This window comes from Panicum virgatum, chromosome 7N (genome assembly GCF_016808335.1).
Source record: "Panicum virgatum strain AP13 chromosome 7N, P.virgatum_v5, whole genome shotgun sequence".
Taxonomy (NCBI): Eukaryota; Viridiplantae; Streptophyta; class Magnoliopsida; order Poales; family Poaceae; genus Panicum; species Panicum virgatum.
Genome location: NC_053151.1, coordinates 46,103,706 through 46,121,138, shown reverse-complemented (window position 1 = coordinate 46,121,138; position 17,433 = coordinate 46,103,706). Strand labels below are relative to the sequence as shown.

General features: G+C 44.1%; 2 protein-coding genes and 1 pseudogene across 3 annotated transcripts; 2 read left to right on the top strand and 1 right to left on the bottom strand.

Moving 5' to 3' along the window:
* The first annotated feature begins 24 nt into the window (after nt 1-24).
* On the top strand, nt 25-4,220 carry LOC120683191 (annotated as a pseudogene).
* Nucleotides 4,221-5,098: 878 nt separating this feature from the next.
* On the top strand, nt 5,099-6,033 carry LOC120683192 (protein NOI4-like). Its single transcript, XM_039965219.1, has 3 exons — nt 5,099-5,206; nt 5,331-5,567; nt 5,665-6,033. The coding sequence occupies exons 1-3, from the start codon at nt 5,195-5,197 to the stop codon at nt 5,689-5,691; spliced, it is 276 nt and encodes a 91-aa protein (XP_039821153.1). The 5' UTR covers nt 5,099-5,194; the 3' UTR covers nt 5,692-6,033.
* Nucleotides 6,034-6,248: 215 nt separating this feature from the next.
* On the bottom strand, nt 6,249-15,625 carry LOC120683190 (serine/threonine-protein phosphatase 6 regulatory subunit 3-like). 2 transcript variants are annotated; one of them, XM_039965217.1, is made up of 21 exons: nt 15,262-15,608; nt 14,599-14,765; nt 14,059-14,209; nt 13,872-13,975; nt 13,677-13,763; nt 13,510-13,585; nt 13,322-13,396; nt 13,180-13,233; nt 12,700-12,759; nt 12,377-12,493; nt 11,635-11,729; nt 11,313-11,515; nt 11,096-11,193; nt 10,808-10,911; nt 10,578-10,743; nt 10,356-10,478; nt 9,670-9,752; nt 8,034-8,175; nt 7,669-7,698; nt 7,486-7,556; nt 6,289-7,385 (listed from the first exon to the last, which is right to left on the bottom strand). In XM_039965217.1, the coding sequence occupies exons 3-21, from the start codon at nt 14,095-14,097 to the stop codon at nt 6,734-6,736; spliced, it is 2,379 nt and encodes a 792-aa protein (XP_039821151.1). In that variant the 5' UTR covers nt 14,098-14,209; nt 14,599-14,765; nt 15,262-15,608; the 3' UTR covers nt 6,289-6,733. The 2 variants fall into 2 exon arrangements, with proteins under 2 accessions (XP_039821150.1, XP_039821151.1); XM_039965216.1 differs by lacking the exon at nt 14,599-14,765 and having other exon boundaries at nt 6,249-7,385; nt 15,262-15,625.
* Nucleotides 15,626-17,433: the final 1,808 nt, after the last annotated feature.

The window sequence follows — 17,433 nt, the reverse complement described above, 5'->3', positions numbered from 1 at the left end:
CCCCCCCCCCCCCCCCCCCCCACACCCCCCACGATGCTCCGCCGCCGGAAGTCGTCCTCCGCCCTCCACCCCCAGGACGCGCCTCCCCCGGGTGGATCCGGCCGGCCGCCCGTCGCAGGGAAGCGGTTCCAAACAGATCTTTCTCCGGCGAGGGTGATTCCATATGATTTCAAAGGTCCTATGAAGGATCTCCGCTTCTTTGTAGGTGAGCCGCCATCCGCCATCACCACCCTCTCAATCTCGCTCACTTTAGGATGAGAAGGGAAACCCTAACAGTGGATCAACATACCTGCCGTGGGGAAAACATGGAGATTTGGTGAGGCGATTTTCGCGTCCACCAAACCAATTTAGACCCGATCCCTCAGATATTGTGGTTATGGTTGTGCGGTTTTGCACGCTATTGGCGGTTTGAATCCAGTGGATCATGCTAGGAGGGAGCCTTTAGCCTCGGATCGAGGGCTGGCTCCACTCTTTTGATTTTTTGGATGAACGATTGGTCTCTAAATTTTTTATGATTCCTATGTTCGCAGGTGATGACTTTGTGAAAAATTTCGGGGTTGTCTTGCTGCTGTTTGAGACGCCCTCTGGCTTCGCAATTTTCGGTTTCCATGGGACCTACCTCTACAAATCAGATGCAATAGAAGTACTTCAATCTTCCAATCTTCCTTCCTTGGCTAATGTACTTGCTTCCTTTCTTGTTTATGTTGACCTAAGTTTATGTTTTATCCTTGTCACCAGAGTATATGGGCAAACTTCGTTCATTATGGAAGTGCAATTGAGGTGAGTGGCCGTCCTCCCTTCTCATTGTTCCCCTTGTTATTCCCTCAGTTTCCTGTCGGCTGTCGCCCCATATTGATCCTCGTTTATCAGTTTATCATCTTGCAGTTTGTCTATACTGAATTGGGAATATGTTTAGATTGCCCTGACTGAGACATTGCGTGGTATTTTATTATTTATTTCTTTTGTCCCTGAACTGTTAATTTGTATTCATTTCTTTCATCAGATTGTTTGGTTTTTGGAATTTTAAACTTTTGATGACAAGTCTAGTGCCATTAGTGTTGGGACTGGCATCGACAAACAGCTTAGTGAGATGATTATGAAGTGGCTCAAGCCTAGGCAGACATTGGTTGTTGGAAAGCAGGAATACAAATCAATCATTGAATCAAGCTTGGTGAGTATATGCTGATTATTGCCATAAAAAGGTATATGCTGATTATTTTGCTTATATGTGTGAACAAATTTGAGTGTGCTTGACCTTTTACAGGGAAATACATTGCCTGCACAATGAAGTTGTGATGGAGGTAATGTGGGGCATGCAACGTCTCATGCACAGGTTGGTGCCCTGGGAAAAATCAGAGCCCCCTAAAGAGGATCGTGTCCCTATGAGTCAAGGACCGCAGATGCTCCTGAGTCATCATGGCTTTCATGTCAAACCAGAGATGGTGAGTTTACCGGTTGCAATTGCTTTTCCTTTAGTTTCACGGACGCACTTGGAATTCTTTATTTTCAGACCAGAGCCTTGAATGCAATTTTTTCTATGTGCCTTTACATTTTCTTTGGTGATGAAGCAGCACTCTTTGTAGAGTCAATTCCCTCATAGCCATTGAAAATTTAACCCATCCATTCAATGCCATCGAATTTTTTTTAGAATTGGGAATATATATTAAACATATTACAGCTTCTATATCGATTGATACATATAGCTGTTCAAAACCACAATCCACACAGCAACAAGCGTCCGAACAAGACAAAACAGAGTAGCGGAAATAAAAGAGACTAAAAAGTACTTAGACATAGGCAATCCGATTAATAAAAGGCCATCCATTCGTAGCGAAGATTTCCATGGCAGAACACTCAAGTGCGCGACACCCCTCTAACACCAGCGGCCTTTCCTCTTCTTTTTGCAGCAGCGCCCAAAACCGGATCCAATAAGTTCCTCTGAACAGCACCTGCAGAGACGAAGAAACTCGCGCACAGTTAAAAGTAATGTCATTTCGTGTTAGCCAGATCGCCCATAAGATTGCACATGCTCCCACTAAAGTCTGATATTTACGTTGTTTTCTCAACCCATTTAACCAGTAAGTGAACATATGATTCACATTTAACGGTATAGGTAAATTAAAAACAACACTTATCAATCTCCATAAGAATTTAGCGTTGTGGCAATCAAAAAAAGGTGTTGTATTGTTTCATCAAGATTATAGTAACAACATTTTAAACTCCATTTCCATCGCCGTCTAGCTAAATTATCCTTAGTGAGAGTAACCCTTTTAATCAAGTACCACATAAAAATCTTAATCTTAAGAGGCAATTTAAGTTTCCAGATAATATGATTATGAGATATTATATTAGTGGTTGTTATTGCCCTATACATAGATCGTACTGAAAAAAAACCATTCTGATGCAGAGGCCACACAAAAGTGTCACTTTGATCTTGTAGCTGAATATCCATTACTCTAGCCACCAGTTGGTGCCACAAGAGTAAGTTGTTAGCCACTAGAAATCTACGAAAAGAGACATTTAGTGGAGTCCTTTCAGTGCTATTCTGTAACTGTGCTGTTAGGAAACTTAACGGAGTGGATGACTTTTTTCACACAGTTACAAATAGGTATTCGTGAGCCCACCTATCATTCGTAGACCGCACATATCATCCTCTTCTATTTTTTTATTATTTCTCCACACCTTATCTTCTTCCTTGAGGATTGAGCTCGGCCGCCCGCCGCCTGCAGCTCTAGCCACTTGCCTCCGCTTACCCCTACTTAATTTCGCCACCTCCATGAGTAGCTCAGTCCGTCGGCCTCGAGCCGCCCTGTCACTCACTATGGCTGCCACTGCGCCACGGCATCGTGCCTCCAGGCACTTGCCTCGCACCGCACCATTGCTCGCCCTGATGTCACAGCTCCGCCCGTCCTCACATCACGCCGTGCACCGCGGGCCACGCTCCCAGCGCCGATCCATGGGCATGCACCCTGCCACGCGCCGCTCCTTCCGCCCGAGATGGCAACCGTACGCCGAGCTTGCCCCGGCGCGCGCCGCTCCTCAACTCGAGCTGGCCTCCGTGCGCCAAGCTTCCAGTCATCGTGTGGGGCGCAGGCGGGCCCCGTGCTCTCCTGCAGCCGGCCGCGGTGAGTTTTAGGCAGTTCCAGCTACGAGGGCGGTGGAACTCGAGCCCAGTCCGGACTCCGAGTAGCCCCTGCCTGATGCGGTGGCAGTGGCGCGGAAGGGGCTGACGTGGCACCCCCCAGTTGACGGAGGTGAGGGTAAAAACGGGGAAAAAATATGTGATGCATCCAGTATAACGGTTGTAGATGGCGTTTTGCGCAAAAAGTAACGGCGATGGCATAGGAGGATGGGAAATTAAAAATGATGGCATTGAAAAGATGGTCTAAATTTCAATGGCATTGAGGGGATGAGTTAAATTTTCAATGACATTCTCGGAATTTTCTCCTCTTTGTATCCAGATAAATGAGGAGATTGTTGTAGCTGCATTGGCCTTGTTTAAATATGATGCTGCTAAGAAGGAAGAATATCCAGCCTTGCGCCGTATTGGTCGCTTCCTTAAGGATGTCTCCAGCATTGACTGCAAGAATTGGTGCGCTCTGAAACTTGCGACTGCTTTTAAGATCATATGCACCCATGAAATTGGCGACTCAGATGAGGTAAAGTGGTAAACCATACTATGTAAATGTGTTCGTGGCTACTTGCTTCTCATTTCAGCTGTGCTTGTCACCAATGTAATGGTCTAATTGACGAGCCTTGTCTCTTGTAGATGTTGTCGAAAGATCTACAATTAAAGTTGCTGGAAGATGCAGATGGTTACAAAGATTTAATAGATAGGCCACATTGCATGACAACCTATAGAAGACTGGTGTCTACCCATCGAGTCTGCACTCAAAGCATGGGTATATTGGCCTCCTTGGTTAAGAAAGCTAAAGCGCATGAAGCTGATCTCTATTCGAGGCGCATGAAAGCTAGAGCAGCTCTTCGCAGTCTCTTTGGGACCTCGCTAAAACGCTCGCTCTGGTGGGTGCGGGGAGTCTCTGTTCGAGCCACACGGCGCCGCCGCCGACGGCGACTGTGACGAGTGACGAGGGTGTCGTAACTGGGCCTTGTACAGGGTGGCCCAGTGGGCACGCCAAATTTTCGGGCCTTAGAATTTTTTCTTTTCTATATTATTATGGTTAGTTCGACAAACTAATACTAAAAGTCTAATATTTGTACGTGCGCTGGCCCATACAAGCTAATATTTTCGCGAGAGAATGCGTTTCTACTAGATAAAAAATAATAGATATTGGCAGATGTCATATAATACGCTAGAGATTCATACTTCGAAACATCATTTATGTTTTGCACATGCACACTCAGCCCTAACTGAATTAGATGCATCAGATGCATAAGAATATGGATGAAAATCTATTCCGAATAGCCCATGTTCCCTTTGATTTGAGCCCATGTTCCCTTTGATTTGCCAAAGAGACCCGAGTTCACCAAACAGGCCTTCCATATGTCCTCCAGCTTTTCGTTGGTAAGACTACGGTGCACAGGAAATGCTGCCAGAGCTCATGTAACAAACCGTATAGCTGAGCATCGAAAAAACCATGATCCATCTACTAAGTTGCAAGGATATCCATTTTTCATTTTTTGTATGTTGTTCATGTGATCAACAGCAAGATGCTCCCTTGAAACTTGCAGCGCTGTAGCTAGGATACTGTGCCACTGTGTCCCTCTGGTCAATAGATGGTACAAATTCGGTTCAGGGTTCTCTGCACGTAAAGCTTCCCATCTCCTAGTGACTACCTATTGAGTGAATTACTCAACCACAACATCGTAATTTTCACTCATTCCGCATCCTATTTTTCAGTCCACAAACCAAAAAAAAAAAGAAGGCAGCGTAGTGACCCGAGATGTGGGGAGGAAACGAACGGGCACGGACATGTCCTCTGTCTGAGCCTCTGACATTTCGAGCTCCTGTTCGTGGACGGAGTCCGCTGTCCGCCGGCCTCTGCTCATCTCCTCTTCTCTCGGAGGAGAACCGGCACCTTCGTCTGTATAAATGCGGGCCTTCCCACTCCTCGCCAAACCCCTCCCGTCTATTTTTATCACAGCTTCCCCTGCTGGTCACGTCGTTTCTCCGCCGCCCCCCCTCTACCGTCCCCGGCGGCCGGCCGGGCGTCGCGTCCGTTCGCCCTCGGCCATGGCGGCGCCGGTATCCTTCCTTGGCGATTTTCATGTTTCTTTCTTCCTGTCCGGCGAACTAGATGGTCGATCGGTCGCATGCATTTGCTTCCTCCCCTCCGCACTCATCTCCATCTCTTTGCTGAAAACTGCAGGACAAGCCGGGGCGGCCGCTGCCCAAGTTCGGGGAGTGGGACGTGAAGAACCCGGCGACGGCCGAGGGCTTCACCGTCATATTCCAGAAAGCCCGCGACGACAAGAAGACGTCCGGCCCCGGGCACATGCAGGCGGGCATACCGCCGGCCTTCAGGGCCGACCACGGCGGCGCCGGCGACGGCGGGCACAGGTCCGGCGGCAGCCACCAGGACAACACGCCGCCCAAGCGCGTCAAGGTATATTACTCTCTCCACAGTATACGCGCGCGGCCATGATCGGCTGCGTTGGCACTTGGCAGTGGGCTGACCTGACCTGTCGTGCTTTGGATTGCAGAGGAAGTGGGCCTTCTGTGGCTGCTGATTCAATGCTCTCTGCTGCTGCTGCCGCCGCCGCCGTTGATCAAAAACAAAAAGGGGGAGACCGTGAATCGTGCCGCACCGGAAGCGAATACATGATGGGGGGCGCCGGGGCAGACGAGAAAACATTTGGGCCGTGGTGTTTCGTCTTGTTCCAACCTTTTGCTCATCTCGACCTAGGAACAAAATGGCTTGTGATGTAACATCATTCAACTTTATTAGCCTCGGCTGCAAGAGTTCACGCTGAATCTGTCGCGTCAATTGTTTCTTGGCTGCCCGTATTTGCGGAAAACTCAGATCACCTGGCCTGCAAGCAAAAACACAACAGCATGGCTTGCCAACCTGACCAACAAACAAAAAACAAGGAAATCTGGCCAGCATCGTTCTAGCCATTCACATCAGCACAAACTTTCTTTCGTCCATTCAGCTTTCCTTTAAGATTCCGACTAATTACAAACTCACCAAATACATATACATAAAAGCTAGCAACCATATGCTGGCAGCATTTCTTCGTTGCATGCAGCGAATATATACTGGAGGTCGTTTATACAAAACAAAGAATTAAGCACAAAGAAGATATATTTTTTATAGTATACAAGAGTTTCGAACAAATTCTGAATATGACAACAATCAACTGACTGCATTCGAGTCAAAATTTTCGTACAAATAGCACCAACTATAGTACAGGACACGCATCCGGACCAGATAACCTATTCACCTATCAATTATTTACCAGGGTGACACAAACAGAACCTTACTATGCGTTCGAGAAAGAAAAAGGCTGACTACTTTAAGAATTTTGTGCCTCGTATGTAGCCCACAGACTGCCAGCATTTACACAGGCACACACAGCAACGAACCTCCAACAAATTATGTTGCAGATCAAACATAAGCAGCTCCATCAAACAGTTGAATCTTTGAGGCTCTATCGCATGTCGGGGACCACCCTAGGCAAATTGTGTAGAATAAAAAATCCACATATGATCGTTGACCAGTTCCTAATCCTGCCTGCATATCCATCAACCATCATTATATGCCATCCACCATCATGTGCTGTCACAAACTGGTTCAAGATGCTTCATTGAATCAACATCAGATGAAACTGGTACTGCTGCTTCTGCTGTGGCATCAGGCGCTGAAGGTTCAGACGAAATAGCCCTCTCGTTTTCCACTCCTAATTTGGCCTCACAAGGCATGACATTATCACCCACCTTTTCCTCTCCTAATTTGGCCTCACACACGACACCATTCATTGAATCCAGCTGCTTCTCATTTTCAAGCCCAAAAACAGGAGCTGTGGTATCATTCTCAGCAACACCACCAGGTTCAGCTTCTTCCTCCCTCCATTCAACACACTCAGGTTGACTCTCTTTTACATCAGGAGTTGGTGGTCTGATGTCGTCTTCCAACTTGTTGATGGTACCATTTGCAAGGACTGTCTGGCCAGACTCTTTATTTGTGTCCTTGTTGGAGACTGGTAAAGGTGGCTCAGAAACTTTTGTATCTGGTAAAGATGGTTCAGAGCCTTTTGTGTCATCTATAACTTCACCAAGAATTACTTCATCATTCCCATCATCCAGTTTGGGTGCGGATATGTCAGAATTTGGGGATGGGGAAGCTTCTGAGCTAACTGAAACATCATTCAATGCTTTGTCCTCATCAAACGCAAACCAATTGGAATTTGTAAAGAGCGAGCTACTGCAAAGCATATCTTCATTAGTCAGTTCTTGAAATTCTGCAAACATCAAATGCGCATACAAAGAACAACAGTAGTCAAAGCACATAGAAAAGAATGAACCTGTCTTGTTCGTCTCCAAGGCGAAGAGAGGATATTACAACCTCCGCAGATTCATCATCAAAATATACATCCTGCGGCAAATAGTAATAAAGAGAAACATAAATGAACATATCAGGTAACAAAATGTTGTCAGGTCTAGTTAAATATGATACAACAATCTAAAAAGGCAAATCCTGAAAATACCTCATCATCCCGCTCAAGTGATGCTTGAGTCTGCATGTATCATATAAACAAAAAGTTACTTACTGATTTTATTTTTAAATTGTAAATGTTTGCATCTACAGCCAAACTTGCTTAGGTCCCTAATAAGAATATTATACTTCAGAATCCACAAATTCAGCATTAAATTTCAGGAGAAACAATGATCCAATCTTTTAATGTAAATCAGTGTTCCTACATATACACCAAAAGCAACAGCACTAATCAAGTCTAATACAAGCGCATATACAACCTATACACTAGCTGAAAAAATGTTGCTCGACAAGAGAAACTGGCCTCTAAATATAAATGAAAATTTGTGCTGTGGAGAAAAAGTGAGAGAAACTGACCTCATCAATATCCTCATTACTGTAAATACCATATTTAAATGCCTGGCTTAAATTACTAGCAAGTGCCGCCACATCATAGTCCCTATCTCGGAAGTCTTCATCATCACTGTCCCTACCACGATCCTGCAGTGATGTCGGTCGACTATAACCAGAGAAGCAAGACAGAAATTCAGCATATGATCGTTCTTCCCAGTAAATGCAGGACATATAGCAAAATTAAAGCAGCCGAAGTCTGTGGTAACTCCATATAATTCAAGAACCAGCAGTTACTCAGTTAGTTCGACATGATGGAAAATCTGAAACATCGCACAATTGTTATTGGTTTCCTAACCCACCATATGCCATTCAATAATGTCAATTACATATGGGCTCCATACACAAACGTCAGTAAAAAATACAGGGAATTTTTTCAGATTCACTGGCATAAGGCTGGTTCCAACAGTGGGTCTGCAGCCCCAGCCCGCAGCCACAGCCACATCAGCACCACGTCAGCTCTCGCCAGCCCACTCGACCCCAGCGCTCCATCAGTGAGCCTGCAGCCTCAGCCCACAGCCACGTCAGCGCCACGTCAGCTTTTCCATTCCAGACTTAACCATTTCAGAACGCGTTCTTTTATAATTTAAATGGACACAATAACCTCATTTTATTAAATTTAAAAATTCGGAAATTACATAAAAATTCGAATTTTTTGGACACAATAACCACGTGATTTTTTGGAATTTTTTTCGAATTTTTTGGAGTTCAAACGGTTAAAAACGGCTAATTGCAACGGCTAGCTGACGTGGCAGCCGTTGGCCAATCACAGAGCGCCATGTGGCAGCCGACCGGACGCCGGGTCAGTACCGACCGCCCGGCCGGTAGCGCTACCGCCCCACACTCTCGGTTTCCGCGCTTACCGACCGGCGTGGGTCGGTAGCCGGGTCGGTACCGACCGGCGGGGGTCGGTACCGACCCCCGTTGGAACCAGCCTAACAGAAATTGACTCTTGTCCTTCGATTGCAGATCACAGTGGCAGAAGTGGAGGAGGATGACGATGCTTTGGAGCTCAATACAATTTGATCACTCCTTATGTATGCATATGGACATAACTTGTAGGCAAGGGACTGGAGGTTTTGGACAAACAGTTGTTGATTATAGTTCTTTCCAAATCTAGCAAGAAGTCAAGGACAATATAGGATCGGATACCAAAGCAACTCTTGTTAGCGCGCCCCACCTAACCAACCCGACCATAAAACCCAGGTGTTATAGTGGGAGGGGTGGGAGCTTTTATCCATAGTCCATCATTCCCCCTACGGCGTGCGAGCCCGGCGTAGCCCGCAGCAGGTTCTAGTGCCCGGCGAAACCCAGGTGTTATAGTGGGAGGGGTGGGGGCTTTTATCCATAGTCCATCAACTCTGATGTAGTCAACATCTGTGCAATGTTCCTTAAAGAAATCACAATACTATTTTCTTTTTATCGGACGTGTGGAAAAGCTGCATGTTTTTGTATTATAGATAACTAATACTACTATCTGTCAGTAAAATGCAGTTTTTATGATTCATAACAACGAACAGCAAGTAAAACAAGAATTCAAATTTGCCATTAAATAAGAAGACTTGAACAAGATAAAACATAAAAGATGCTAAAGTGTACTTACCCACAAGCCCACTGGTAAACATTTTCTAATACATTACGCTTTGTTAGGATACTGGCATGCCACTCGATCCAATCAGAATTTTGCTGCAACCGAAGTAGTTATGTTAAAAATAAAACTGGCAGCTGGTTGTGTCATCAAAAGCAAATTACATGAGCAGGTTTTTTTAGGAGTGAACTTGTACAGAAAGATGAACCAATAAAGATTAACAGCTGACAACGAACGCCATAATTGGCACATGGCATCTCTCTGAAATCTGAAGACTAACGTGTCAAACCTTAATGTGCACATTCTGCCAGCAATTGATTAGTTACAATCGATATTGCAGTTAAGCTACACTGGCTCTTAGATGCATTATCTTTTATTAATGATTAGCTACAATGGGTGTTGCAGTTGGTTACACTCTCAGACACAATATCTTGTATTATCTGCACATGAATTTAACTTGCATATTTCAGAATTTCCAAGAAGAAATTTTCTATCAAAGAGCTTCAAGGGTGATGCCACTCATTCTGACTTCACATGAAGTTCAATGCAGGCTGTAGAATCGACACGGGGAAAATAAACAAAGAATGTTAGCCTACATATTATTTTCTGTTGAGCATTGTACATAGGATCATCAGAAAAATTGCAAGTGAGTAGTGATAATTGCACTGTTTTCATCTATATAATGATCATTAAACTCAAACCTGCAAATGTGACTGGACCATGGTGTTGGTATTGGCCAGCTGAAGGAGTTTGTTAGCTATGCGTGTCATATGACCAACAATTCCTATCCTCGGTGGAGATCTTCCCTCTGCAGATAATGTATGCTGCAAGAAAAATAAAGTGAGCACACAAAAAATGAAATAAAGATATTGATAAAGTAAATCATAGGTAAATAATGGATATTCTGAGGCAAATATTTTAACCTTCGTTAAATTTGTTGACAGAGCAGAGTTCTTCTCTGCTTCCAGAATTCTTGTAACAAGGTTACACACATCAAGGACATGGCCAATCAGTCGATCCTGCTTACTCTCCAGACAGGACCCGATGATGTTCTCCACATGGTGATGCAAAAAGTTGTTAAATGGGTACCTGATGATGAAGTCAGTGTCAGCTTTTAAGTTTTTGGTACGCAGATTCACAAAATATAACTTACTCAAAAAATAGATCTATAGCACTCTTGATTGCTCCTAGATGGATCAGTCGTGTTTCAGCAGCCTCACTACCAATTGACAGTAAAACAGAGATGAACTCGACAATCTGAAAAAGAAAAAGAAATAGCCAACAATAATGTCAACAGATAATTTTTTTTAAAAAAACCTGATATTCTATATGACTACAAGTCAAAGAAACTGAAATCAAACATCTAGTTCTCCAGGACTAGTTGTCGTGCCGTTTCACAACTATTTAAATCAGCAAATAATTACAGAACCAAGCACCGTACCTTCAAGCGATGTTTCCCAAGAGGAGGTTGTAAGCTTCCATAAGTTGTTGGCAGAACATTTTCAGCAGACGAAACATCCAGCAGCTTCAACAAGTCACCTGAAATACCGTAGTAAATAAGAGAATAGAAGTTTAAAGGGCACAATAGATAGCTGTAGCTACATTGGCTCCAAATGGAAAGATACATGGTTTTAGTAAAATAATAAACAGACACTAACCTAGGCTGTCCAGCATCCCATTTACTGTTTCTGGACTTGCGGTAACCAGTGTTCCATGGCTCAGCTGACTACGAAAAGCCTGGTAGGAAGCCGATACAAGTCTCTTAGGATCTAACAAAGATATACACACTGACAATGAGTGGACCAGCACCGATTTAGGCCTTGAATCTTCAAAAGCATGTTGAAATAATCTCCCCACAAAGCTGCAAATGTGAAGTGAAAAAAGAATGCCCAGAACTACATTGAATATCAAATTGAAAAGACAATGTTCTCAGACTATAAAATTTTGATAACTATAAACAGTAGTACAACTCAAAAGCACCTTGGACTGGAAATCTTTGCAGCAAGCGCTGGAGGGGCGTATCTTGTTACTGCACAGAGAATTTCAGCGGCATTTGCATGAACCTCAGGACAATCCTGCAATATAAGTTAAATGACAAAAGAATCATGTTGACTGCAAATGCTAATTAATTCCCAAGAAAATGTGTCCATAAAGTACAATTACTCAACAAACATGTGAATGTGAACCAGAAAATGGACCACAGCATCTCAAATCTGAGGGAGATGCTAACAAGAACTTTGATAGTTATATAGGTTCTTCTATCTTAAATGAAATGACGTGCAGTATTCCTGCGCTGTTCGAGAAAAAGATAGCTATATAGGTTCTGATTAGAAAGTTTTAACTAAGCTAATGCAATGGATCACTATATTATACAAGTCAACAGGTATTCTAATACTGAGACATCAAAAAACTATGCTTTCGTACATGACTTATTGTGCTTTGACACGTCAATTACATCCAAGAGCCTAGCGTTCCAAATCATCCATTGAATCTAACCTGGCACTGGTAAGCAGCAGTGCTGTTTGACCCAAAACTAAGACAAAGTTATAAGCAAGATCTTACTGTGATAAGAGCATGCAATTGCTTTCTCATAAGCTCAGTGAGGGCCATTGAGAAACAACATTTATACAAATATCAGAAGATACAAAGTGGTTTGAAACAATGAACAGGATAAATGGATAGCTGACAAGGTTAGATGCTAAAAGTAATCTTTAGTTCTTACTGATGTGCTGAACTTGTCAACAATCATCTCAAGGACTTTTATGTCATCTAACCATTGCATAGAATCCGCATAACTTGAATACATAGTTTCATCAGCACCTATTAAGCGAATCAAGACCTGTACAAACCAACAAGCATTCAAACTGGCATTAATTCATTGCATGGGAAAACTACTTTTTCAAAAATAACAACTGTGTATAATGCTGACATGGGCCAAGACATCATCTGTCAGTATCGACAATGATTTTTTTTTTCGGTGTCAAGCCTTTTTCCAGTGACAAAATTAAAAATTGCAACCATAGTATAGTTTTAGAGAAAGCTGACCTCCATGATAGAAGTAATCCCAATAAGATCAACAAGTTGGCTAACTATTTCAGGATGACCCTGTAGAAAGGCAACAGTTAGGGAATAATTGCTGCATACTCCACCGTTGATTTTAGATACAACATACTGGGTAAGAAGGAGATATATGGAAGTCTTTACAGGTGGTTAGACCTCCAACATCTGCTAACATTGCATGGATGTAATAACCATCAAGCAGTACAGTTTAGGTTCCCCAAAAGGGGGTTAGTAGTAATAATTTCATTACCAATATTGAGCTAATGATCGAGATATTAGCTGGACTCTAGTGGAGGTTAACTGGAACCCACAAAAAAACTTGACTCGGACAGCATAGTACGGATTATTAGACATACCAATGCATGAGCACGATGAATAACAAACATGTAAGACCAGTGAATCAAACAGAACACAAGAGAGCAAAAGAAGGGGGGGGGTAAAAACTGACAATAGAACTACACAAACCTGCACGTAACTAACTAGTGGGAGTGTCTTCCTCATCATCAAGCAAATCACTACCTGCAAGATCAATAAGAACTTTTAAAATGTAGCTCAAAAATAATTTGATATTTTCCTTCCAGAAGTAAATAGATACATACTACAATACCTTGGCAAAGTAACCCGCTGATAATGTCCCATGAGGGTGGTCAGGTTTAAGGAAAGAGAACAGTAAATTCATAAGCTGCATAGAGATCCCAACTATATCAGTTGCAGAAGACAATTCGTGCACACAATTGGGGCAACAGTTAACAGTATTGCATCAAGGTGCTAACAAGGTTACAAAGTAAAACATACATCTTCATCCTCCACTAATGTCTTCATGATGACATCCACTTCACATGTGAATATTTCACAAGCTATGAATGGAAATCTGCACAGTGATATTCCATGGTGTTGAAAAAAATTCCAAATTATGAGATTGCAGGAAATGGGTTTTATTCAGCCTTAGTTAGCCTTGTTACCTAAATATCCTTTTCTTTTCTGCATCTTCAGATGCCTCCTCCACAATGTAACGAAGCAGTTGCTCCACTTGAACTTTGTCCCGCAGACTGCAATAGCAAGAACACACATACAGTTCATTACCAAAATTAAACTTAACACTAATTTAGGAAAAGGACAACCACAATGTAATAGTGCTCTAGAAAAAGAAACATTACAAATTGATTAGGCGAGTATTTAGTGCTTTGCACTCCTGGATTATTTCATCCTCATCAAGAAGATCCTCCAACTTAAAATTTTCCTTGTCCAAAATAGTATCTACCTGACAAGATAAAGCAATACACTGTTAATAAATAATTGTAACTCAAGAAATCAAAACACATACATCAGAGTGCAGGGACTCACAGGTGATGCAGCGGAGAGTCCAGGCACGTGCCAAAACATCTTGTACAGTGACAATTCTGCCAATATCCGCACTGTCACGATCTCACAAGCCAAGCAGATTTAGAGCTCAGGTTTGCACATCATGTGCTGATACCAGACTTCAGACCATATCCTGCAAATAGCTGATTGTGAGATGACACAGGGCAAAGTTTCATCAATGAATAAATGCAGCATCGGTACAAACAACATATATCCTTTACACAATGAAAACTACCCACTCGAAACTGTCTTCCACTAAAAAAATAGTAGTCCTGTATTTTAGCATGAAAAAGAACAGAAGCAAACTACGATTGAGTCAATTGACCACCTGACAAGTTACCCACACAAAGCTAATTCCCTATTCGTCTTTCCATTCATAACATGATAATGCACTAACATCGCGAAAGCTAAAAAACAACAAAATCCAGGAGAATAAAATCCAGTTGCATCTTTATCCCAAAAAAAATTGCCTAAGCATCATTACCAAAACAACAGAAAAATAAATTCTGATTGCATCCTTACCCAAAAAGTTGTTCCAATATAGAATGGAAACAGAAAATATGCAGTAAAAAAGCACCCCGGATCTCCTGCACTTCTGAGATCCTCAAACTAGTGTGCAACAGCTAGCCAGCCGCAAACCACCCACAATGAGCTTCCAGATTCAAACAGCTACACTCAGAAGCAACAAACTACAAATTCAGAAGTTGATCACATCAGAGTCGGAAAACAAACAGATTCTTACAGCTACACTCGGAAGCAACAAACTAGAAATTCAGGAGTTGATCACATCAGAGTCAGGAAAATAAACATGAAAAGACACATCAACGCTTACCCCACCTCTCCAGTCCCCCGCCTCAAAAGTCCAAATGGTCTAAATAATCCAAAGCAATCCTTACGAGCTTCCAGCTCCGCAAGCACCAAAGCGAGACAGCTAAAGCGACGACTGACACAGCAACACACGGTCGCCCCCACCCAGACACACACAAAAAAGCAAGCGCACAAACACAAACGGACATCACTCCCCTACTAGCTCCCAACTGCGCAAGGCCAGCAGCCAGCTCCGCCGCACCCGCAAACATCTATCCACCCCCCCCCCCGACATGTCAAATCACAGGACGACGCGATCGAACTGAGTGGGTTGAGAGCTAGCAGCTGGGAGCTCGAGGAAGGAGCGGGGTTCCTCACCGGTGGTCAACAGAGAGGCGGCGGAGGCTCCAACCCCAGGCACAGCAGCTGGCCGTTGTCGTGGCGCTGGCGGCGGCGGCGCAGAGCGGGACAGCGAGTGAGCGGAGCGCGGTCGCGCGATCCGAAGCTTTAGAGGCGCTCGCCGAGCCGAGCTGGATCCGGGTGGCCGTAGCGAAACCCTAGAATTCGCCAATCGCGAGATGAGGAGCGGGGGGAGAGGGAGGGCGCGGAGGCGGAGGCAGGGAAGCAAGCAAGCGGGCGAGGGTTCGATCGCGAGGCGGGGATGGGAGGAGAGGCAGGGAGAGACTTTGGGGAGAATAATCTATGGAAGGCTTCGTCTCGATGCGGCATGGGGAGCTGGACTGGGTGGGACTCTCCGTCCAGGTGCGGGTATATACGGCTGCGTCTCTTGTCGCTGGGGTCCGCGGCACGTAGGCCCAGGCGACAGCGAGAGCAGTTTGAATCCCTCGGTGGCGACGGAGATTTGCGCCAGGAGGTCCCGCTACCATCACCCTATCGTGTACCCTGGTCGTTTAAAACGCTGCGCTCAGGCTGTCAGGTGGGCCTAAATTTTCGTGGGACCGCCTCGCAGTGTAACGACAAAAAGTGTTTTCCGGTGGTAGTGGCTTTCGGGGGTTCATGACGTGGCATGGGGTCGGGGCCGGTAGTTCCTGCCGGCTGTGGACGCATGATGGTTTTTCCTACTGCTTGTGGGCCCAGGAGAACATGGGGCACACCTGTCAGTGGAGACGTGCAGAGCCGCACTGGCTTCCGAGATTCGATCTTTCAGGATTCGGTCCGGCTACAGTTACCCCGGTCGGCGTACGTGCAGCAATTGCAGGGTTGGTCGAAGCGGTTGTTTTCCAGACACTGCCTCGCTGGGCCATGAATTCGTCGGGCCCCAGCGACCAGTCGTACACACAGCACAGCGCACTCGTACTCGTACGTGCCCTTGTACTGGCCGCAGAAAGATGGCCGGGTGTTCGTGTACCAGGGGCCACTAGTCAGTGGTTCAGTGCCACAGTGGCCCAGGTTGGTGCTGAGGTTTGACGAATGCTACACCGCTTTGCGCATACGTGGTTTAGTCGTGCTGTTTAATTAGTTTATCATCTTGTTTGATGCTCGTTCAAATATCGTTTAGCCCAAAAAATAGCTACATGATAAGTTCGGCGTTTAGTAACATCGTTTTACTTGTGTGAAACAAATACTTTCCTCCGTCAAAACTTTAGGTAATACATTATGTATAAGTGTATAACTTATTTATCACGACCAAAAATCTCAAAGCAGAATAGATTATGTACACCAAATAGATTCGGAATCTCTTTATATTTTTATTCTTGGAAAGCACTGTAACACAGTTTCAGCGTGTCCAACATAATTGTAAATTTGTCGGAATAAATGGCTGATTTAAAATAGAAGATTAGAATCTAAATTGTCTAAAAGTTTTGAGCGAAGGCATTGTCTTTTGCCCAATGGGCCTGCTACTCGAGTACTCGACTCCACCCGAAGAATAAAGGCCCTGCTGAGTAGAGGTTTTGCAGGGCTGAAATGTAGAAATGAAAAGCAGAAGATAGGTATTGCAAATGTACGAGGAGCTATCTGAAAATTCAGTCGTCTCGATTTTATTTTTCAGTCTTCCAATCGAGTTCCGCTTCTGACGACGAGCCAGACCAGCAATGGCCGCACGAAACAGATTGCGCCCGAGGCCCGAGCCGGCGGCGCAGGTAGTGTACGCCTTCAGTGGACGGGCTTTCGATGGCGTAGCGACCAGGAGTACCTCTCGCCTCTCGGCCTCGCTCTTAGATCAGATCAGGGTTAACCATTTCGGCGAAATTTCGGAAAATTTTCTGTTTCCGCTAGTTACCGGGAAAAGAAATTTCGGTACTTTTTATCATTTTTCGTTTTCAAATTTAAAAATTCAAAAAAGTTTGGAAAAAATTGGAAAAAAATATGATAAAAAACTAGGTGTTTTTCTAAGCAAATAGGACTAGAACACACTCAAATCTAAGATCATTTGCTAGGCTAAAATTGCATTTTAGTTGAAAAACAAGGTTATTTGTAGTCTAATGAGGTAGAATTTATATCTTTTTAGTCTAATGAGAGGTAACGAAGTAGGAAAGCACACCTTTCAGAATGCTTTAACAATTCTCTATACAAATTGAATCCAAAAAA

Bases quoted from the DNA above. Each gene is read 5' to 3' on its own strand.
- LOC120683192 (XM_039965219.1), top strand. The intron at 5,568-5,664 runs GTATATTACTCT...TTTGGATTGCAG, and splicing joins CGCCGCCCAAGCGCGTCAAG to AGGAAGTGGGCCTTCTGTGG.
- LOC120683190 (XM_039965216.1), bottom strand. From the start codon at position 14,097: ATGTTTTGGCACGTGCCTGGACTCTCCGCTGCATCACCT. The intron at 11,516-11,634 runs GTGCTTTTGAGT...TCACATTTGCAG, and splicing joins GCAAAGATTTCCAGTCCAAG to CTTTGTGGGGAGATTATTTC. The intron at 9,753-10,355 runs GTTTGAGTTTAA...CTTCGGTTGCAG, and splicing joins TGGTCCAGTCACATTTGCAG to CAAAATTCTGATTGGATCGA.